Here is a 24,261-nt window from a genome sequence, read left to right on the forward strand (position 1 = left end):
AATCAAATTAGCTTCATTGCACAATGATGACAAGTTTTTAAACAGATGACATTAACTATTTGAGTAAATATTTTCATTATGATTGGGTTCAAAGTTGTCAGTTTACAATATATAATTAAAATTTATAACTGACACCTATAAATATCCACAATAAAGGAAACAAGTTAAAGGTGTGTCATAAAATAACTTAATGGAAAAATAGAAAGAATTAGATATTCATATAGTTTTTGTAATCATCATTATTTGAGTTAAGTATGTTAATAAAATCCAATATCATCATAGAAAACCTTAAAAACTTCGTTACAGTGAAATAATTAAATTTATCAACTCTCTAAAAATATTAAATACGATTTTAATCTTTAATCCTTCACATAAAATTAGAATTCCATTTCATCTCAATTTTGATACAATTTGATTTTTAAAAATTAAAAATGAATAAATATAATTTTCTAATTTATGTTAAATTATATCAAATCATTGCTTATCACCTTCTAATTTAAATGTCAGTCTCATGATTTAATATAAAAGAAATTTAACATGATTTAATATAAAAGAAATTTAACATTATTGAATTAAGACGATTATATTTATTTATTTTTGCGTTAAATATATTTGAAGCAAAACTAAAATTTGTCTCTATCGAAACTTTGGTACATTTTATTTTTCAAACTTTAAAGGTAAATAAATAAAATTCTTTTAATTCTATTATGTTAATTTTTTTACATATTAAACACGTTTCTCAATCAACATTGAAGATAAATTGTGTCAAACCGTGTAAATAACTCAAATATTATTATAAAACGCATTTAACACGTTAAAAAAATTAATGTAATTGAGTTAAAAATATTATATTCATTCATTTTTAAAACTTTAATACTAAAATGTATCAAAATTTTGGATTGACGAATTTCAATTTTGCATCAAAATTCAAGTACTAAAAACAAATTTAACGCTTTGATTTTATAATTTAATATCAAAATTTATTTGAAACATAGATAAATTTTAATTTTATGCCAAAATTTATAAACTAGAAAGATATTTAATAAAAAAAATGACTTCCACTGAAACAAAAGATGGGGTAATTTTCTTTTCACAACATGAAATCATTGGAGCAGGAGGGCAAAGCATGTTGCCTAAGCATGCAGCCAAATGAAGAATGAGTAGATATTGATGATAGCTCCCACATAATTACTAATGATAAATCTAAGTAGTTTATTCCAAAAGATCTTAGCTTCGATGCACTTCTAATGGGACCTTAAAAATCATCAAAAGGGAAACAAAATTCCTTCCACCTGCAATGATAATTAGAATTGTGCTAATATGCAACTCATAAGACTTTTTTTTTCCTTCATTCATTCATTGGATGATGAAGAAATTAGTTGAGAAAAGTAGTTATTAAATTATATAGCGACTCTAAGCATATATGATATTAGATTTTGGACACTCTCTAATATGATTAGTTCCTTGTTCATGTTCAATCTCCTGATTTGATAGAAAGGTCACATGCAACAACTTTGGACTATCCGAAGGGTTATTCGAGTACAAGCATACAATATAGACAATACACTAAACTAAACAGAACTTTGGCCAAAATCAAAACACAGAACAACTAATATAATTGGGGAATAATCATGAAATGGGGTATCTATGAGAACATGCTCATCATGGGGCATTTAGATTTCTAATTATATCACCCACTAATTATATAATTCTCTTCAATTAACCCCTCATCCTCCTCTCATCATTTGAAACTCATTTCTAACAGAGTTTTATGGTTGTTCCAAGTAAATGATGGATTTTCATGACTATCAAAAAAGGAAAAAAAAAGATGGATTGTGTTGCCCTTAATTAATTTCCACCCTTTCATTACTATCTAACATATGATTGATTAGATTGGTTTGATCAATAAGAAAGACACTATAATTAACTTTGAATCCACCATAGAAGAGCTTTAACATGTATATGGATAAAGCTCCGAAAGAAAAGAAAAATTTAAAGAGGGCACGTGTTGGCATGCTTGGGACTAGTTATTAAGAAAAGGGCATAGATGTAAAATGAAATACAGTTATGGGGACAATGAGGGTTTTGGAGAGACATACCTTCCTTATATAAACGATGTTCTAACTTGTTGATTTCCCCACACCAACAGCAAAACAAAAACTGAAGAAACTTCAAGAGTCACTAAAAACTAACCAACCTTGCATGCCAAGTTCAAACTTCATTCATCTCTATTTTTGTTAGTTTTCCTTCATTCTTCATTAGTTTCACTTTCATTGACGTGAAAACTATAGCATGAGTTCCTCCAAAACCAAAAAGAAGCAAACCACAACAACACAAGAACATCAACAACATGATACGGTTTGGGGAGGGAGGTACCTTGGTGTGAGGAGGAGGCCGTGGGGAAGGTATGCGGCGGAAATTCGGGACCCTTCCACCAAGGAAAGACATTGGTTGGGTACATTTGACACCGCAGAAGAGGCTGCTCTGGCTTACGACAGAGCGGCCCGCTCCATGCGTGGCCCACGTGCCCGAACCAATTTCGTCTACCCGGATACTCCACCGGGTTCTTCCGTCACCACCATCCTCTCCCCTGATGAACATACCCAAACCCAAATCCAAATCCATCAGGTGCAAGAAGACCTCTCGTCTTTACTCAACCCGAACCTCTTTTCACAACCTGACCCAAACCCGCAATTTTCCTTGGGCGGGTACTCGGATGTAACGACCACTCCCACATTTTCTACCACCGAAGTTGTTTCGTCCGGTGGCTATAGCTATAGTCATGGTTACACCGAAGGAGGAAGCAACGTGGAGGATTCACATTCACATTCTCATTCTCATTCTCATTTTAATCTCTTTGATGATGGTGAAACGCAGCTTCCACCGTTGCCACCGGATATCACAAGCTCCATTGCCTATGAAACGGGGCATGGGTTTTACGGAGACGGTGTCGGGTTTTCTGACCCGAGTTTTAGTTTGACTGATACCGGATCGAGTTACCCGTTTTCTGGGTTCGAATCCGGTGATTACGTGGTGCACAGTCCACTTTTCAGTGCAATGCCACCGGTGTCCGATAACGTGGCAATGGGTCACGAGGGTTTTGATTTGGGAAGCTCTTCTTATTTCTTCCGAAATTAGAAAGAGAGTATTGAATGAAGGAATGTGCATAGCGAATTTGGAATTCGCATGTTGCAATTTCGTGTTCTGTGTGTGTTTTTTTATGTGAGAGTGACTTTGTTTGCAGTTAGTCAGTTATGGATAAAAGTACACATTACGGTGTATGTTATGTGTTGTGAGGAAAGGGACATGCTTTGATGTGTACTTGGGCTTTGGGGGAGTAGAGGCTTGTAATGGGCCCTCTCTTACTGGGCTTTTTGTCTGTTATGGTTATTTGATTTTCGTAACAATTTGGTCTATAATTTGGATTATTTGCAATCTTCACTCACTTCTTGCTTAAGAAACTAGTTTTTTTTTAATAAACATTATCTGTTAGAAAATCTGACTGACACTTTTAGTAGGAATTTTCTTTTCAACAACTTCTTTTTTTCCATCCACAATATATTACATATAAAATATAAATCTATAAACTAGAAGTGTCTCTTTTAATATCTTTTATACTTTTAGTAAATAAATTCCAAAAATAAAAAAAACTGTACATTATCTATGTACATCTAATATTGTCCAAGGTCGAACCAAAAGATAAGTTCGAAATAGAATAAAAAAAAACAGATAAGACTCATTGAAATTATTTTATTTTTAAAACTTTAAATTAATTTAATTTTTTATTATTAAAATAACGTAAATTTAATTATTTTAATCAAATTTTATTAAATTTATTTAATGTTTTAAATTCATTAACATTAAAGAAAAATATATTAAAAAATATAAATGACTCAAATATTATCATCAAACGATTTTAAAGTGTTATTAACAAATTTTAACTAAAATAATTGAATTAAAAAATTTTTAAAGTTGAAAAATAAATTAGATTAAAATTTTAAAGTAAATTATTTTTAATTTTCACGAAAAATTAAAAATCAACAACATCTTTAACCCTAAAAATAAACACGGTACAACAACCAGAATGAGATACTAACCTAGAACTTACAATGTTACTAAATATGTACATAAACGATCAAAAAATTGAATAGATAAAAACAAAATATGTGTTCGAAAAAGGTATACAGGGCATTTTCTGTGACATGCCATAAAATAGAAACCAAAAGGAAAAAAGAGAAAATAATATATATAATAATAGGATATTGATAAGAGGAAGGGAGGATAAACACCATCCTTCATCGCTGTTTGTTTTCCGCCAAACTTCTCACCTCTTCTTTTTTTCATCCAAATCACCTCCATTTTTTATTCATTTTAAAATATAATCATACTTTTGAAATTGGAAAGTTAAGGAATATTTGGAACCGACTAGGTTTTAAAATAGTATAAGTTTTTATCTATTTTATAAGAAAGTTCATCTCTTAATTTAGACATGTTTTTTAGTCATCAAATTTAGTGAGGACACTTAATAGAAGTGGTTCTCTCAACTTATTCTATCACTGAATTCATGTTTTATTTGGATAACTTTATTCTAGACATCTAGTTAAGTCACAATGTTTGTAAGTTATGGAAGTTTAGTTATGAAGAATAACAAATCTAAGATAAAGAAAGTTAGTGAAAATTGATAAATACTACTTATTTAATTTTCGTAGTAATAATATTGTGATATTAAACCTTGTGGGGTGGATTGATTGTGTTATGGTTATTTTGATCTCTTTACTTGCATCTATATTGATACATATGTTGTGGATGAGGGTGAAGAAAGTGTGAAATTGGTGAGATGATGAATTTAGTTTAGTGAAATGATGTACTTAGTTTCTTTGAGATGCATAATCCAAGTAAATTGATTTATAATGCATATAAGCATCCTCACTTGAATTGTCTAGGTTGGTTTTGCATTAAATTGAACTTTAATGGTATGATTGTTGGGTTGTTATATTGAGTTATTTATTCCTTGGAGTATTTGTAATGTAGCTCTTATAAAGAAATGAGATTTTGTACAATAGATAGTTTATGTTTGCCATGTTTCAAATCGGTTCATTGGTGTTTTGAGATATTTTTGAAAAACAATGAACCTATATGACATAAGAAAATCTTAAAATAACTTAGATATACACAATGGATTTGGTTTTTAACACTAAAACTCTTATATATCTATTATGGCGTTGGGTGATAGCACATAACCGCTAGGCACCAAGTGGAGAGCTCAAATAAGTGAGTTTGAGAGTTCTAGGACGTTGGAGTACCCTAAGATTGTTGGGGGCTCAAAGGCAATAATTCCAATGGTATAGAGCCCTAGGCACCACTCTAGGACTCTAGGCTCTCATAAGTTAGTGAGATCTAGGGATTATGGCATTGGGCACCGGGTTTTGGTCGTTGGGCGCCAACATTATTTTATTATTGAGTTGTCTTGGTAAAATTACAATTCTCGTTTTATTAACCATTAGATCGGACTGAAATTTTGACAGTTGATCCTAGATATATGAATATTTACTTTGACCTTTATGATCTTTGATTTGTTGTCTCTGGTTAGATAAATTATTTTCTAAGTTTTGATATAATTAATGGAAATATTATAATTGAATATTATGCTAATGCAATATAAAATAAATGATGAATTATTAACATTTAATTTGAAATGAATAATATGTTATTAATGTTATGAGATTAGTTTGGACTGAAGTAAAATATATATATCTATGACATGATGTGATTATTTAAGATTATATGAAAATGTTATAGGTGAGTTGTGGTCTAAATCTAGTGAATGTAGTGACTCTTAAGAAGGGAGTACTACATTGATGGGATGATAGGAAATGTATTGAGATGGATTCTGAAAGACTATCCTAAGTCAATGATAATGATTGAATATACCGTTATCTGTGATGCAATTTTGATACTAAATCAACTCTTTTTGACTTAGAAGCTTGCTTGAACTCTTGTTTTTAGTTTAGTTTTGTGAATAAGTGAATCGAGGTTATACTTTATGATTTTATCACTAAATTCCCTTAATTTTTGTAGGTTATGGGTATGTTTTCGAAAAGGGACAAAAGTATCAAGGAGTCGGAACTCAAGAGGGACAGTAAAAGCATCAGAAAAGAAGGTTGAAGAAGGCGCATGACGCCTGATTTCCCTTTTTTAGGGCCCCCAATGCCACATGTCACGCAGGAAGCCTGGTTGCCCTTTTCAGGGGCCCTTAGCGCCAGGTAGCTCGCACCAGCGCCTGGGCGCCCTTCCAAAGGCGTTGAGCGCCAATCAGCACATGCCACGGAACGCCTGCTTGCCCTTAGTTGGGGCACTGAGCACCAGCATGTTGGGCCTTGGACTTTGTTTCTGATCTACTTAAGGACCTCTACACATTAGGGTTGGTATCTTTTGACGACTGAAGCTCATAAATACACTTTTCGACCCTTTGGAGCAGAATTGGTGATGCAAGAGCTCTCCCTTTATCTTTTTAGGGTTTCCATCTCACTTTCATTCTTACATTGTACAATAATATTTATTATGTACATGTAAAATAAAAGGTGGGACATGTAACTTGTGTAAGGAATTATTATGTACATTCAATGAAAAATATTTATTTTAATTAGATGATGGAACTTACGTAGTATTTGTTAATTTTTACTCCTTTACCCTTGTGTTTATGGTTATAGTTTCTACCTACGATGTTTGTATGCTATCTTGTGAAGGAAATAAAAGTGATGTCACAAAGCTCTTAAACGGTGTGTGTGTGTCATATAGATGTAATAATTATATTTCTTCTGAAAAATATTTGAACCAAATTCTCAAAGGACTATAAATATATTAAGTATATGCATAATTTCATGATTCTACTTGTTAATAATGTGATAGACAAATTGGTAATGTGATATTTTCTAATTTGGGTCATTAAAATTTATATAATATATAATTATAAATAAAAAATAATGGTAGTTATTTATGTAGTAGAAATTAATAAACACAAAAATATAATTTATACCCTCTCAATCAATAAGACTTCTATATACATAAGCGTCACGGTTTCGGTTGCGACAACAGTAAGCAAAATCGTTATATCCCAAAATTATGACCTTTAATTATATGCTTTTGTTGTCATTCATATAAATGAAAATGTAATTATCTAAAGAAATCTCTCACATGTTACATAATGAGGAAATAAGTATGTGTAAAACATGTTTTCCAACATGCAATATTAGAGTTGTTCATTTTTTAGCAACAGAATCAATAAAGAAGATATGTATTTGGTTGGTTTATTTATTGTGTTACTTTTGAGGTAAAATATATTTTTAGTCTCTAAAGTTTGATGCAAAAATTGGAATTCGTCTTTTACACCATTTTATGTTTAAGTTTACACCGTTTGACATATTTAAACTAAAATGTCATCCTAGAACAAACATATTTGACCCTCATGTGAATGAACATCATGACTTTGAAATATGAAAGATAATATTGCAGCTTTCGAACATTAGTGCAAAAATGACCTTTAACGTCACCCCTTAGATGTCGGATCACACAATATCCAACGTAAAAAATTGACTGGTGGCATTTTAGTAAATAAGTTGGCCTTGGTGATGTCGGTTCATGGGGGCCCCGACGTTTAGATGTCGGTTACAAGTGCATAACCGACGTCTATACTTTAAACCACGTCAATTCGTAGAATTAGACGCCAAAAAGGGAGGCCAGAATGTAAAAAGTCATTTTTTTCGCCATTTAGACGTCGGATCCCACCACACCGACGTCTAAATAGTCATTCAGACGTTAGTTCCCCTTACATCCGACGCCTAAATGGCCTGACAGGGTAGGTGAAAAGTTGTTTTGGACGTCGGCTCCCCTTACATCCAACGTCTATATACACCGCGAATATTAATTTTTAAATCAAATGGACGTCTAGTCGACAATAGACGTCGGGAACTGGGGGCATCGACGTCTTGATTCCTGTTAAATCAGAAATCGCGAACCTGCGGTTACGCGCACTTCATCGTCTTCCTCCTCGCCTTTTCTCTCCACGGCATTGAATTTCCAAGTGCGTTTTATCTCTTTTGAACCGTTTAAACTTACTTTTACTCCGATTAAATTAGTCTTTGATGGATTATCTTCCATTTGAATTGATTAAAATGAGTTTTTGTTGTGTTCTGGTACAATTTTTCTCGTGTCTTTGGGTAGCGTAGTAGCACCTTCTCCCTTTGCTAGTTTTGTCGTAAGAAAAACTTGCGTCTTTTGGATCTCTTATAGCATTTCAACCCAAAATCGACTAGGTCCTGCCTAGTTCTCATGTCACCGTATTCTTTTTCATTGGCGGCTGGAATGGAACTAGGCAAGGACCCAGATTCGGTTTTCAGTTGAAATGCCATAAGAGATCCAAAAGACGCAAGCTTTTCTTATGAGGAAACTAGCAAAGGAAGAAGGTGCTACTACGCTACCCAAAGACACGAGCTGCAGTAGACGTCGGTTAATGCCATGTCCGACGTCTATAGTGCCCTTAGACGTCGGTTTTTGTGTAATCCGACGTCTTTATAGATGTCGGACTCTATAGGTCCGACGTCCCATTAACGTCACCCATAAAGACGTCGGATCGGGATCTCATGTTAAAAGTCCAAAATAACAGACGTCTAAAGCCCTTTCTGCACTAGTGGAAAATGCCTTGCTACAAAGATCAAATGGAAATTATATACTGCAAGTAATATCTAGAGCTTTGTTAATATGACAAACATTTTAAAGATGTTTTGGTTTACTTTTATATTTGTGATATTAAAATTTTGACATTTTAGATTAGTTGTTTGATATAGAGCCTATAAACATTTGAAGATCTTTTCAAGCAGACATATTACAACAAACACAAATAACATAAGGAGTAAGGAAAAGAAGAATGAAAATAAGGATTTATATCCTACTGGAGGCTACATATAGTTCTTTAAGCAATTTGCTTAAGAAAATCACTAATAAACACATTTGACTAGCATGAGTATCAACCTCTCCAAGTTACAATGAGTTCAACGTCTCCAGATATCATGTCTCACTCTCCTCCTAAGATTAAGAACTCACAATTACAATAAAGGTAATCTATCATGTAGAAGAGTACAAGATCACAAGGTTCACTTCACACAATGAATGATTTATAATGGTTTCGCTCAACCTAATACTACTCTCTAACAAGATGCATATGATAATGTAAGCTCAAACTTTTCTCTCTATCTCTTTTCTTTTCAATAATAGATTTAACAATGTTTCAACAATTTTTCTTTTTCTCTCTTGTCTCTCTTGTTTTTTCTTCATTTAGGTCTTGACATATATAGTTACACTTGTTGATGGAAGCAGCTTCACTCTTCAAGAATGAGCAGCTTCTTCGACCAGAGGTGGCAGCGGAATTGGAAAACGCAGACGCAGTTGGAGGCGCACGGAAGGTGTTTGATGAATTGTCTGGTGCGGTTTTGGAGTGTGTAGGCAGAGGTTCTAGCTCAGACGGCCTTCCAAGAGGGAAGGAAGCTAGAGATAAGTGTGCTAAGAAGGCACAAGTCAGTGAACTTGAAGAAGAAGTGGCTGGAACCAATTCAACAACATTTCTTTATACAATTCAAGTTACATTTACAAGTGATTTGGCATCTCTTTTATAGATAAAGAGAAACGTTCCTAGCAAGCTACTGGACATATTAGCAATGTACATGAAGCTCTATAAGAAGTGTGCAGGAGAAGCTATACAGATGGCCACATGTTCCATACGATAAACATTGAAAACATGCTTTAAAAGAAAGTGGAAATGCTGGTTTGCTTGGTTGGCCGTATGCTGTATATCAGCTTTGCTTTTCCAATCCAAAAAGCACTTCCTTTCTTCCTTTCTTTACCTCCTTTGCTTCCCTTAGCTCACCAAGCTTCTTTGGTTGATTGGCTATGGTTTTCCACTCTTATTAGTGACCTACAAAACAAGGTAAATGTATTTAGTTAAAGAGAACATTCTAAGACTTAGAAAGAAAAGATTAAGTCCTTTATTCAACTTCCCTTTCTTGGTCTTAGAGTAAAGTTGATACTTCTTTGGATGGGAAGTCCCTAAAGGGGTTGCCATCACTTGTATTACTTGACCTTTGATGCAAAATATTTTCATATCGTCAGATATCTCTGTCATTCTTCACTTTGGAAGTTCTTGGTAATAAATAAGACTATATTTCTTCTTGTGTATCATATATTTCCTTTTCAACCATTCAACAATTTGATTTTCAAAAATTGTAAGATGATACTTAATATATGAAAAATTCTAATAAATACTTAACCATTAAGATGTTTGTCAATATGTACGAATTCATTATTGTAATAATATCCTTCTCAAATGAATTGAGACGAAGCTTTAACTCTAGTTACCTAAACGCAATACATACAATAAGTAAAAAAAAATTCTTCAACTTAAACATATTTACCATCATGATCTTTTAGGCAGTGTTTGGATTGGAGAAATCATTTGAGGAAGAGTGAAGGGATGAATTTGAGAACATGGAGAGGAGATTATGGTGTTGTTTGGATTAACAAATTTGAAAGGATGAAGGAAGGGGTTTGAAAAAGAAAGTTTAAGAAAGTTTGTGTATAATATGATAGGCAAGAGAGAATAGAAAAAATGTTTTAATGAATAAAATTATATAATTACCATTTTACCCTTAAAGATAAATGCATATAAAGTTAAATATAAATAGTTAAAATTATGATAAAATAAAATTAAAATTTTTATTTAAAATTACAAAAATATTATTATTATAATTATAATAATTAAAATATATATAATAAAAAAAATCATTTATTTATTTATATATGAGAAAATAAAATTATATATATATTGAAGTTGTAATTAAAAATGAAAAACAATGAAAACTAATATTATTATATTATTATTATTAGTAATATTTTTATTATTAATAGTGCAATTATTAATATTATTATTATTCTCAATAAAATTATTATTATTAATAATAATGTCAGAACCATTAAAATGCATCCAAAACCCCTTTGAACGGACGCCAGGTGTCAAGCTGGGGGGAGTCAGAAATCAGATAGTGGAAGGTAGGTGTTGGCAGATGAGCGGACGCTCGTTTTGACGTGGGAAGCAAAACTGATTTTCAGAAATTCACGTCACACTCTTCTGCATGCACCCTTCTTCCCAGATTCTGAAAAATCTCATTTTCTCCTCCTTCTCACTACATCTCCTTCATCTTCTCTCTAAGAAATCTCATCATTTCTCTTCTCCGATCATCATTCAGGCACCGTAGAAGTACTTCCGGCGTCAAGAGCTTCCAGATAAACTGTTCGGTTTGTGAAGCTGAGCTGGTAAGCCTTTCTCTTCAACCAATCGTTCGTTTTCCTAGACATGCAAATCTAGTTCTGGTTTCATGTGTTGATCACCATTCTTCAAATGAGTGGTTCTGAGAGTGTTTTTGGTTTTACTTGGTTTAGTTGGAAAATTGTCGAGCATTGAGGGTAGAAGAACCGATAGGGGTGAACTGTATTCTTCATTTGTGAACGTCCGGTCACGCTAAAGGTAAGGGAAGCTTATTAATTTAATTTGTATAATTATGTGTGTTTCATGAACGTTCGTTGCATTGAATGAATTAATACATGATGGTTGATATGTTTGGATTGTATGAAGTATGAAAATTGATTATGGTATAAATGTGTAAAGTTATGAAGTTATATGTTGAGAAATGAGTTTGAATATGTATGAATTCTGAATATGAAATTCCCCTAAGATAGTGTATGTTCGTTACTGAACAGTCTTTGACCGTTCGGTTTTCTGAGTGAACTTGGTTAGAATTGGATTCTTTCATTTGGGAAGAATCCTAGTTGAAGGCGAGTGTCTTCGTGTTGTAATACTATGTTTGAGCGTTCGGACAAAGCATAGTTGTGTCTTGATATTCCGTGATAAGCTTAAGTATATATATGTATATATGTATTTGTATAGTTTAGTCATTCTTAAACACTACTTCAATAGTATTTTGGTATATTTATCAAGCCCCTCTCTTTAAGGTTTAGTAGCACTAGGTATTATACCAAGTGTTCGTCCTAAGCAAGTGTTTGGTCTTACACCAGGTACTCGTTCTAGTTCCTTAAGCTAAACTTCATAATAAGAGCGTTCGTTCAAGCCCACTAGGGTTCGCTCACTAGAGTGTTCAGTCTTTAACTGGCATTCGTATTTCTTGATACTAAATCTAAATAATCTAAGTTTTCATAAGCGTTGGGTTTCTTCATGGGAATTCCTGTACGTATTATTCTTTGAATATCTTGGAGTGTCTGTGTCCATTGGTTCCGGCCTAGAGCCTTAGTGCTAAGTATGGTTTTTTTTTTTTTTATGTTCAGTTGGAGTTCGTAAGAGTCAATTCATCTAATTGGCTCATTTTGTAATTTACGTTCGTTCTACTCGTTTCTCATGATGTATGATTGTACTCGGTTTCTTCCTCAAACCGATAGTAAACCTCTTGGTCTAAATCCATTCTGGAATTGGAGACCTCTCGGTCTAGCTTTACGTGTTCAGTCTCGTTCTGAGTTCGGGTTGAACGTTTGTTATTTAAAATTCTTATGAATCCTTGTACGAGGTGGTTAAATGAGAAACTTATTAATGAAAGATGAAGAAAATATGGATGGAAATGTGTTGATTTTGGACGAGCGTTCCGGGGAGGAACGACTCATGAATGAATATTGGAATTTGTAAAGTATGACTGTGGGCATGCTAAGCTGGCTGTTCATCCTGATGTTCCGTGGGTACTCGTCTTCACGTAGAGAAGGGTAGGTCATGTGTGGGAACGGCAGGAGGTCCTAGTCCTTAGGGGTACTTTGGACAGATAGGACTAACCTCAGGTGGCAGCTGTTGAGGGCATCCCAGTTACTTCATCACCCGGACAGTCAGTCTAGAAATAGGTTTTGTATGATACGTATGTTGAAAATTATCTTGTGTGTTGGATTGTTTGAATTGTATGTTTATGCATGAATTAAATTACACAAGCTTACCCTGTGATTTCCTGTCTTGTCTTGTTTTGTACGTCCGTCTTTGTCATTGCAATGATCATCCGTTGTGGATGTGAGCAGAAGGGGACGAGCTGTTGGAAGATGCGCTTGAAGAAGAAATTTTGGTCGAGGTTGAAGTTAAGACCGAACAGTAGAACGTTCGGTCAGTAGTTTAGTTGTATAGTGAGGCGGTCGTTCGATCACCTTTTCCCTTTTTGATTTGTATGACCGTTCGGTATTTGGCTTTTGTAAACCGTACGGTCAGACTGTACTTCTGTATAGTTTAAATATTGTAACTCTTTCTGTAAGGCCGTTCGGCCATGACCGTACGTTCTTATATAATGTAAGACTAATCTGAATTATTATTAAATGTGATTATTCTATTATATAGTTTTGGACTGTATTTTTGGGAAGTTACAAATAATATCATTATTATTAATATTATTGTTAATAATATTATTATTAGTGTTTGTATTATTATCATTATTATCAATAACATTAATATTAATAATATTATTATTATATTATTAATAATAATAACTATTTAGGCGAGATGAATCGATAATGTAAAAAGTAGAAAATTATTTAAAAAGTAGAATTGATTATCTCTCCTATTAATTAATATATTTATATATATGAAAAAAAGAAAATGATATATATATATATATATATATATATATATATATATATATATATATATATATATATATTGAAATTGTAAATCAAAATTAAAACTAAAAATAATAATAATTATATTATTATTAATGTTATTCTTAATAAAATTATTAATATATTATTATTACTAATATTATTTATCTATATATAATTTAGAATAAAAAATAAAAATAAAATTAATTATTATATTATTATTATTATTATCTATTTTGATATTAATATTATTATTATACTATTAATAATAACTAGACAGGGGAGGAGAATCGATTATGTAAAATGTAGAATCGATTCTTTCTCCCATTAGTTTTATATATATATATATATATATATATATATATATATATATGTATGTATGTATGTATGTATATATATGTATATGTGTATGTATGTATGTATATGTATATGTGTATGTATATGTGTATGTGTATGTCTATGTATATGTATATGTATATGTATATATATATATATATGTATATGTATATGTATATGTATATGTATGTATATGTATATGTATGTATATGTATATGTATATGTATATGTATATGTATATGTATATATATATATATAATTATTTATATATATATATATATATATATGTTTAAACTCTCGGATCGTCTTTGTATTTATTGAGAAATCTTAAGTGGGTTATCAATTGTTTTAATTAAGTCCGAATATTTGAAAAATTGAGCCAATTAAGTCTTGTTCGTTAAATTTTCACAAACGGCGTTAACAGATGTTGACGTGTTGCACGCTGATGTCAAAGTGTTTGATTATGTGGAATTTTTATTTAATTTAAGACATTATGACATGGCAAAAAGTTTTACTTATCTTCAGATTAGGGATTTATTTATCTTCAAATTAGGCCCAAAACTGATTCAGTCCAAAGGTCCACTATCGTCGCCACCGCCGGTCACCATTTTCACCATCACGGCCAGAGTCTCTTCAACCACAATCTGCAATCAATCCTTACATCATCCCAACACAAAAACGGATCACCCAAACCAGAACATAAACCTCAACTCCTTCCACCATCATCATTTTCTCCTTCACAACCGAATGTGCAGAACCATGCACTTATAACGCGAGCAGCAGATATTGAAAGCGCTTGAAGCTTTGAGTGAACCAAGTGGATCCAGCAAATCGACAATATCGAAGTACATATAAGAGATTTATGGTGAGTTGCCAGACTCAATTGTTTTGGGGTATGAACTGAACAAGATGAAAGAGAGTGGAGAGCTTGTATTCAATAAGAACAACTACATGAAAACTGACCAAAGTGCCCCACCAAAGAGGGGACGTGGAAGACCACCAAAGCCAAAGGCCCCTGTGCCACCAGGCACTGTTGTCTCCCCTTCGCGGCCAAGGGGTCGTCCCCCAAAGGACCCAAACGCGCCTCTAGAAGTGGCAGGCCAAGGGGAGGCCAAAGAAGATTCCTCGCTCTTTGAAGGTGGCGTATCCGGCCACCGTTTCCAGCAGAAGGCTCAGGGGGTTGGGGTTGTCCGTGAACCCGAATCAGAGATGGGGAGAAAGAAAGGTGCTTCCCCATATTAGGGATTTACTACAATGAGTTTGTTGATGGAGTTATGGTAAAGAGGGTTGAAGGGGGAAGAGATCTAGAAGGCGCCACTACAGAAGTAGATAACTAACAGGAGCTTAGCGTTATGGGGTGTGAAATTGGGACAGTAGAGCCTGGCTATGACGACGACTTCGGGGATGACGAGAATGTTTTTGGAGACAAGTTGGTTTTGGTATCGAAACCCTCAAAATAAATAAATTCCTAATATGAAAATAAGTAAAACCTTTCTCATGTGATAATATCTTAAATTAAATAAAAATTCCACCTAATAAAATATTTTGACATCAACGTATTAATTATGCAACACGTATGCATCTGTTAATGCCGTTTGGGAAAACTTAATGGATAAGGCTTACATGGCTCAATTTTTCAAATATTTGGATCCAATTCAGACAGTTGCAAATATGAGGACCCACTTTAGATTCCTCAACAAATATGAGGACGATCTGAGGGTTTAAACCTATATACATACATACATACATATATATATATATATATATATATATATATATTGATATATGTAACACTCTGATTTCTGAGATGTCACGGATTATTAAAAATCGATAAAATTCAAAATTTATTATAACGTGAAAACGTACTTAAAGAAAATCTTATCCAATTACATTATTTCGAGTGATAAAATAACGAAGGAAATACTCTAATTATATTGTCTTAACTTGTAAAAAAAATAGCTTTAAATGAATCTCAAGGTTATTCCCCGTCTTCTCTCGAGTCAATCACGCATCTTGAACATCTGTAACATTATTTGCTCACGTATAACACATTATAAGATTATCGCCGATAATTTCAATCACAAACACACAAACAAAAACATGTATGAGATAAGCTACCGATAAAAAAAATCATAACAACAAGATACATACATACTGATTATATCAACCATAAGCAAACACACAAGATACATATCTTCTAATTATACCAACCATAATTAAACACACAACAAGATACATACCTTCTGTATATATCAACTATAATCAAACATCTCATACATAGTAGTAATAAGAATAGGATTCCTAATCCTCTAGTGTTTTCAATCAGCCAAACTAACTAAGCATAATGCTTACAAATGAGAACCAAGAAGATGAAAATTTTCTAAAATAGAATTGTTGATGCGAGTATGTTTTCTTCCAAACTAGACCTCCGATTGATAATCGGAACCCACTGTCCAAAAATCAGTGTGATCCAACGGTGAACACCTTCATAATGGCAAAAACACCAATGTAGATTTTATGAAATTCTCCAAAACTAAGCTGTTGATGCGAGGCTATTTTGTCCCAAAATAAATCTCTGTTTGATGATCCGAATGGTCATAATAAAGAACCATACTTCTAGAACCCATTGTCCAAAGATCAGCCCGAGCCAACAGTGACCGACTTCAAAATGATGAAAACACCAGTGCAGGTTTTATGTTTTGCGGGAATGACTTCTTCTCTTCCTTTCTCTCTCACTTGCATTTTCTCTCTCTTCAAATGACTCTAATGTGTCCTACTAATCTGACTCATCTCCACTAAAATCAAGTGAGACTTAATGATTCACATTATATGACCTATTCTCCACATAGGAAGGGAGCTCAATAACCCAACACTTGTAACATATATTTGCATGGAAACTCCCAAGCATCATAACTTTGTTCTCCCTTAGCATCAAACCCTTTGTTGTGATAACTCAACAAAACACACAATACATTCATAGGAAAAACTCATCTCAAATACTACATAAACCCTATGTCCATTCATACACAAACTTTTATCCAACAATAACCACAAATAGTCATAATCATATACTCATGTATCAAAACAAGGATTATCAATCAAGATAATCAAGAACACATATAACATACAACCATAAACAAACAAAGGTAAGTTTTCTCATACCTTGGTCAATCTTAAGACTTTATCTACAACCCTAAAACACCATCAATCTTCCTTTACACTAAGAGTTTCATGTCGCTCTCTCTCTCTCCTTCTCCCAAAACGCTAATCTCCTTTCTTCCTCTGTTTTCTTTCTTTGATTTAGAGTTTCTGGAGTTTCTAAACACAAAATTATCCCTTAATTAATTTCTACACCGATTAAATAAAATTAAAGACCCTTTTACTCCTAGACAAAATATAAAAATAAAAAAATAATATAACAATTATATTCTAACAAAAATATACACTTAAGAATGCTAATATCCAAACAAAAACTCAAAGTTTCAAAACTACTTTATTTTTAAAACCCATATTTTCTCGGATCTTACAAAATATATATATATATATATATATATATATATATATATATATATATATATATATATATATAATATTAATAATAATATTACTAATAATAATAATTTTTCAAAGGATGTCAGATTTGGTCGAAGAGTAAAGGGTATAATAACCATGTAACACTTTTTTTATCTATATAATATGAAAACAAATATTAATTATTATGTTATGTTCGACTTATTTTTTGAATCCAAAATTCAGTATATATCCATTTTGACTCCAAAATTTAGTATATATCCATCCAGAAGAAAAATTTGAGTGTTTCCTGTTAACTCAAATATTTTTCATAATCGTACATAAGCCTCTAGAATTATTTAAATTACAAATTGACCTAAAATATTTTTCAGTAATTTTTAAATTGATCCTTACTTAATTGTTATTATTTTCAACTTAGTTTCTAAATATTTTTCATAATTGTAAATTAGTCCCTAACTAACTTATAATAATTACAATTAGCTCTTTAGTCAACTAATTAAGTTAATTTTTGTAAACACTTTAAAACCTCAATGTAAATTAATTATTTGATCTACCGCTATTAAACTTATAATGAACTTTGTTTCATATTTGATTTTCGCATCAATTTAATTATTGCAAATTTTGCAACTAAAATTTATAGTAATTATGGATTCTCTTAATAATTTCGTTAAAAAACCATTATTAAAAAGATTTGTAAAGATTAGAATCAAGATAAATCACTTATATTTTTATTAAAAAAAAAAGTAAACTTTAGGTTTATTTTAATTTCATAAAACCAGTTTGTAAAATAAGGTTAACACTCACTTGTATATTTTAAATTAGTCTTATTTCTAGTCGATATGAAACTTTCACCACGTCCCATAAAATAGATGTTAGAATATAATAAAACAAATTTAAAATTTTTTTCATTTTCAATTGAAACACATTATTTTAGGTTTAATACAGGTTTAAAATAACAAAATTATATGTTATAAACCTATTATTTGATCCCAATTGTAAAGAATAGAACTAAGAGAGCTAAAATCATATCTCTAACATATTTTCTTAACTCTTGATAAGAATAAGATGATTTTTTTACTCTTAGTTACTATTCATGATATGAGAAGGATAAAGTAAAATTATATATATATATATATATATATATATATATATATATATATATATATATATATATATATATATATATATATATATATAATTTTCTTCGATTGCAACCTTTCAAATGTAATTGCAAGGATGAAAAAAATATATTTCCTTTGCAATTAATAATTTTTTCTTTTTGTGAAAAGACTTGTCTCTAAATACAACTACATTTTTAAGAAAATCTTTATTCTCCTCTCCTCTTCTTTTCCTTTCTTAGTCATGTAAATTTTTAGTCATTTAGTTTCAATTGATTAGAGTTACAATTAAGTTTTATTTTCTTCCTATTCTTATTAAATATTACTCCATAAAATATGATTTTCTCTCTTTTTAAACTTCTTGTGAACAACTTAAATAGAAGAATACGTAACTTTAAACCTTCCATTTCATTATTAGAATGTCATTTACTTCTTTAAGAGAACAATAATTAATCTTAAACTCAAACTGTTTTTTATCGCATTTTTATTTAAATATAAATTCTGTCAAATTTTATTTTACGTCACATGAATTTTTAAATTCTAAATTTATAAATAAATTCTTTGGTATGAAAACCTAGACTTAGATACGCTAGATTCAAAAGTCACTTTATTTGAAGTTTTATAGAGAAAGTTATAAATAAATATTTCCTTATAAAATGTTTATACAAAAATACTACTCCTTTTATTTGTTATTTTGATTTTAATTTTTTATATTTATTATGTTTCCTGGAGAGTAACTAATTACTAGAGCATATTAGTATGTCCACATTATTTTCTATTTTAGCTACAAAATAGTTTAGATATCATACATCAAAATTTAAAGATAAAACGCCAAGAAAAATGTAAGAAAAAAATAACATCTGAATTTATATATTTATATAGATACGAAAAATGTATATATTAAAATCTCTGGCACGACTTTGATAATGTCTCAAAACCAATGCTGGTTATACACGTGCAATAATTGACCAAAATATTATTATCATAAAAATTCCATTTGACACGTGCATAAACTTTGTTGCTGAGTTTTGTTCCGAGTTCGTTGGGCCAGGTGAACCTAAAATAACACAGAGAAAATTTGTTAAACTTTGTACATATGATTTTCTTAATAATAATCTAAAGCTGTTTTGTGCTATTTATAGACAACCAGATTATTTTTTTCATGTTTTAAGCCTTTTATTTATTTATTTATCCCTTCATATATCCAATTCTAATGACACAGGCAAAAATTATCAAGATTTTGATGAAGGCTTTTACTTTAATTATAGTAATAATATTTTATATTTATTCATACATAATTATTGTCACCCTTTTCACTTATCAAACATTCAAGAAATGGCATATTAATATTTTTTTTTTCGTAGAAAAAATATATAACTTAATAAAAATCCATTTATCTCCCTAATTAATTACTTATTTATTCTTAATGCATAGAGTACAGATAATAGTTAAAAGAAATATTTAACGCAATATTAATTTTATAAAAGAATAATAAATTTTGAGATTTTTTCTCCCATCATATAAAGTGGAATGAAAAAAAGGTATTTTTCAACAAATGATTATTAACCTTACTATAATTTCTAACACCCTAATGAATTGAAGTTTATTAAAAATAAATAAAAAAATTAGATTTTATGGTATGTTTAACAACCATCTTTTTCATTTAAATAAATGGAAAAGAGCGTATGCTAAAAAAATGTATATAATATTTTTCATCTCTAAAAATTTCAAAATTCTAAATAAGTAGGCTTTATTTGTTTCTTATGAAGTTATTAGTTATATTAATAAGTTTTTTTTTTAAGTTGAAAACTTTTTAATGTGATTTATATATATATATATATATATATATATATATATATATATATATATATATATATATATATATATATATATATATATATATATATATATATATATATATATATATATATATATATATATATATATATATATATATATTCAATTCAATTTTTATTTTATTTAAAAAACTTAATATACTATTTTTCGTTAGATCCATATTAACACTATTTAAAAAAATAATCAAGTGTAAATGGGTATAAATGATTAGTTTTTTCAGTTTTTACTCTCTTTTTATTTCTATTTGTTACACTTAATTTAGTCTATCTAAAAACGGTTATGGAAGTGTGGTGAGTAGAAATCGAAAAAATAAATAATTAAAAAAGTCATATGGACTAGTTTTAAATAAGATGATAATTAAATTAAATATATTTTTTTAAAAAAAACTTAGATAAAAAAACTATTAAATTTAAAAGGAAAACTTACTTGTGAGGCAAGAGAATGGATTAACATGTTGGCCACATCTAGCAGGCAATTGCTGAGCTTGAGTGACATTAATGGCAGCGTTTTCTGCTTGCCTTGTGCCTCTGTTGCTCACCAAGCTACACAGACATTCTGCATCAGATTCAATCAAAGATTTGAGAGGCTCACAGCAACTATCAGGAGGGTCTTCACTTCCATTGAGGTACATTAAGCAAGCTGAAACCTTGTTCAGGCAAGAACTATCTTGAGCACTTCCTCTTCCCACACTCTGCAATAGTACAACAAATGCAATGCAGCATACTGCTCTCAACATTCTTTCCATTATTTTCATTGCTCTAGTTTTTCTATGCCCTTAGTGCCGTAACGAGTAGTATTTATATGTCAACGTTTGAAATGTAAAAGGAGAAAGAAAAAAGTGATTTTGAAAATGAAGTTGATTAGAAGTTGGTGATCAAACTTGTAGCCAAGGTTGACCCTTTTGGCCTTTGTTGATCAAGCTTTTCAATGTGTGGCTCAGAGATAAGAAGTCGGTTCCACGGGTAATGTCACAGTTGGACAGGTGAAGCTACTTTCTTTCTCAAGCTACACCTATACCTAATTTTTATTCGAATCATAAATTACATATGAAATATATATATAAAAAAGTAATACATATATCTTTTTATTGAAGAATTTTAACTTTTTAATTCTGTATTTCTTATAGAAATAATAATTAGCAACAATATCACTTTTACCTTTCATTACTCATTGAACATTTAAAGTTCCTACCAATAAAGCAATATTTTTTCCGTTGAAAATTAGTTTTTGAAAATTATTTTGGACTGTTTAACTAATCCAGAGATATGTATTTATCCTTAATGTCCTAAGCAGCTGCAACAAAGTGTCGGATATTTTACGTTTGAGAGTACTTTAAAAAAATACAAATAATGAATAACCTTAAAATAAATTATAATAATCGTACCATATTTAATAAAGTTCGTGCTTTAAAATATGTTTTTTAGTATTTCGAAATAATTTTAAAGTTATTTACAAGACACGGTTTTTAAATAAAAATAAAATAAGTAGGAAGTTCATGTATTTTGATATCATGACATTTATACATTCATCATTATTTGTTGTTATATAAATTTTTTATTAAAGAATAAAAGAAAGAACCAAACTAAACCATGTTCAAATTTCAAAAGAAAAAACTATATAAATACGTAGGAAGTTCATATTTATTAAAAAAAATTCCCTGAAAAAGTCTCAATTCTAAAGCTATAAGGTAAAATGGTTTATGGTCAAGAACAAAATGAGCTTGCCTTCACTAATAACTCTAATTAACTCTTAAATATTTACAAATTAAAAATTAATTTCTAAATATTTTACATTAATTATAAATTGGTTCTTAATTATTTTTACTATTTATAACATAGGAACAAAGTTCGAGCCCAACTTAATTTGGGTTTGGTTTGACCCAAAATTGTTTGAAGTGGGTTTGACGATAGTTGATCTTATCACAACCTCAATTAGCATGAAATTATTGAAACTTGACTTGACATCGACTCAACGTGGTTCTGACTCGACTAACATAATGTGGATATAACTTGACTCGGTCCGAAGTGGGCCAAATTAACTTGATTTGGTGTAGATCAAACTAAACTAGACCCAAAATCTAATTGACTTAACTAGACCCGACCTAGTTTGACTTTATTCGTTCTAATATGAACATAACTATACTCGATCCAATGTGGATTTGACTCGAATAAGCCTACTCATAACTCAACTAGAGGTAGGTCCAACTCAACTTGACTCAGCCTAAGGCAGGCCTGAGCTAACTATACCAAATGTGGGTCTGACTCAACTCTATCCAAGGTGAAGTTGACTTGACTTTACCTAAGGTAGACCCATTATAACTCAATTAGAGGTGGGCATGACTCACCTTGGCCCGAGGTCAACTTAACCTAACTTGGCTCATGCTAGACCCAAACCAACTTGGCCTGAGGTGGTCTTGACATAACTTGGTCAAGCTGGGCCTAACTCAACTTGACAAAAGTTGGGTTTGAATATACGTAGGACGAGGTGGACCTAACTCAACTTAGGATGAGGTGGACCTAACTCAACTTAGCCTAAGGTAGACTCAACTCGACTTAGCATGAGGTGGACTTGGCTCGACTTAGAGATAAGTGGCTTGGCTTAACTTGGATTGAGGTAAGCTCGACTTGTAAGATCTAGGAAAATAGGGGTTTTAAAAATAAAGTAGTTTTGAGACTTTGAGTTTTTGTTTCAAAATTAGTGTTATTGAGTGTATATTTTTGTTAGAACATAATTGTTATGTTATTACTTTATTTTTATATTTTTGCCTAGAGGAAAAAGAGTCTGTTACCTTTATTTAATTGGTGTAGAAATTAATTAAGGGGGTAGAAAGGAAAAGCATGCAAATTAAATAATTTTGATATTTAATAAAATGATATTATGTAAATCTTTTAGAAGATTTAGTTGTTGCTATTTTAAAAATTAGTTAAATGAAAATAGGAGATATAATCTTGACAGATTTAAAGCTTAAAAGCGATATTATTATTAAAGAAAATCATTATTAGATATTGTTAGATATTTTAAAAGATTATGTGAATTTTAAAAAGATTAGGTGGTTTATGATATTTTAAAAAGTAGTTGAGAGAATAAAAAATGAAATCTTAGTGGTTTTAGAGATAAACTAAGAGACTTTATTACAAGGAAAAAGATAGAGATATAATAGAAGAAGATAAAAAGGAGAAGAGTAAAATAGGGTTGGTATTTTGTTACCCTAAAATCAAAAAACAAAATTTAGAAAGATAAGGGAGAGAAAAGACGTTTTCTAAGAGAAAAGAGGAAGAACTGTAGAAAACCTTAGTGCAAGGGAGGATCTATGGTGCTTTTGAAGTTAGATAAAACCCTAGTATTAGCCAAGGTATGGGGAGGCTTACCATTGTTTGTTGTATGCTATGCCTTCTCGATTTACTTGCATGAAAATACTTGTTTGATATGTGTAATATGATTAAGATTATGATTATTTGTTGCTATTGTTGGGCAAAGGTTTGTGTGTGCATGAGAATAGGTTTTTGGTAATATTTGTGATGGGTTTTCCCTATGAATGTATTATGTATGTTTTGTTGGGTTACCCCAACAGAGGGTTTGATGCTAAGAGAGAACAAAGTTATGATGCTTGGAGGTTTCCATGCAAATATATGTTGTAAGTGTTGGGTTATTGGACCCCCTTCCTATTTGGAGAATAGGCCAAATAATATGGACCATTATGTCTCACTTTGTTTTAAAAGAGTTGGGTTAGATTACTAGA

General features: G+C 30.9%; 2 protein-coding genes and 1 pseudogene across 2 annotated transcripts; 2 read left to right on the forward strand and 1 right to left on the reverse strand.

Annotated features, from left to right (window-relative positions):
- The first annotated feature begins 2,147 nt into the window (after positions 1 to 2,147).
- Positions 2,148 to 3,401, forward strand: LOC108344356 (ethylene-responsive transcription factor LEP). Its single transcript, XM_017582809.2, has one exon. The coding sequence runs from the start codon at positions 2,293 to 2,295 to the stop codon at positions 3,136 to 3,138; it is 846 nt and encodes a 281-aa protein (XP_017438298.1). The 5' UTR covers positions 2,148 to 2,292; the 3' UTR covers positions 3,139 to 3,401.
- A 5,961-nt stretch (positions 3,402 to 9,362) lies between these two features.
- On the forward strand, positions 9,363 to 15,469 carry LOC128193727 (uncharacterized; annotated as a pseudogene).
- A 4,052-nt stretch (positions 15,470 to 19,521) lies between these two features.
- On the reverse strand, positions 19,522 to 21,268 carry LOC108344354 (non-specific lipid transfer protein GPI-anchored 30). The gene is made up of 2 exons (XM_017582808.2): positions 20,949 to 21,268; positions 19,522 to 19,722 (listed from the first exon to the last, which is right to left on the reverse strand). The coding sequence occupies exons 1-2, from the start codon at positions 21,265 to 21,267 to the stop codon at positions 19,613 to 19,615; spliced, it is 429 nt and encodes a 142-aa protein (XP_017438297.1). The 5' UTR covers position 21,268; the 3' UTR covers positions 19,522 to 19,612.
- Positions 21,269 to 24,261: the final 2,993 nt, after the last annotated feature.

This window comes from Vigna angularis, chromosome 8 (assembly GCF_016808095.1).
Source record: "Vigna angularis cultivar LongXiaoDou No.4 chromosome 8, ASM1680809v1, whole genome shotgun sequence".
In the NCBI taxonomy this organism is placed as follows: Eukaryota; Viridiplantae; Streptophyta; class Magnoliopsida; order Fabales; family Fabaceae; genus Vigna; species Vigna angularis.

Excerpts from the sequence above, each read along its gene's own strand:
- LOC108344356 (XM_017582809.2), top strand. The coding sequence starts at position 2,293 with ATGAGTTCCTCCAAAACCAAAAAGAAGCAAACCACAACAACACAAGAA.
- LOC108344354 (XM_017582808.2), bottom strand. The coding sequence starts at position 21,267 with ATGGAAAGAATGTTGAGAGCAGTATGCTGCATTGCATTTGTTGTACTA. Across the intron at positions 19,723-20,948 it reads TCCATTCTCTTGCCTCACAA|GTTCACCTGGCCCAACGAAC; the intron begins GTAAGTTTTCCT and ends GTGTTATTTTAG.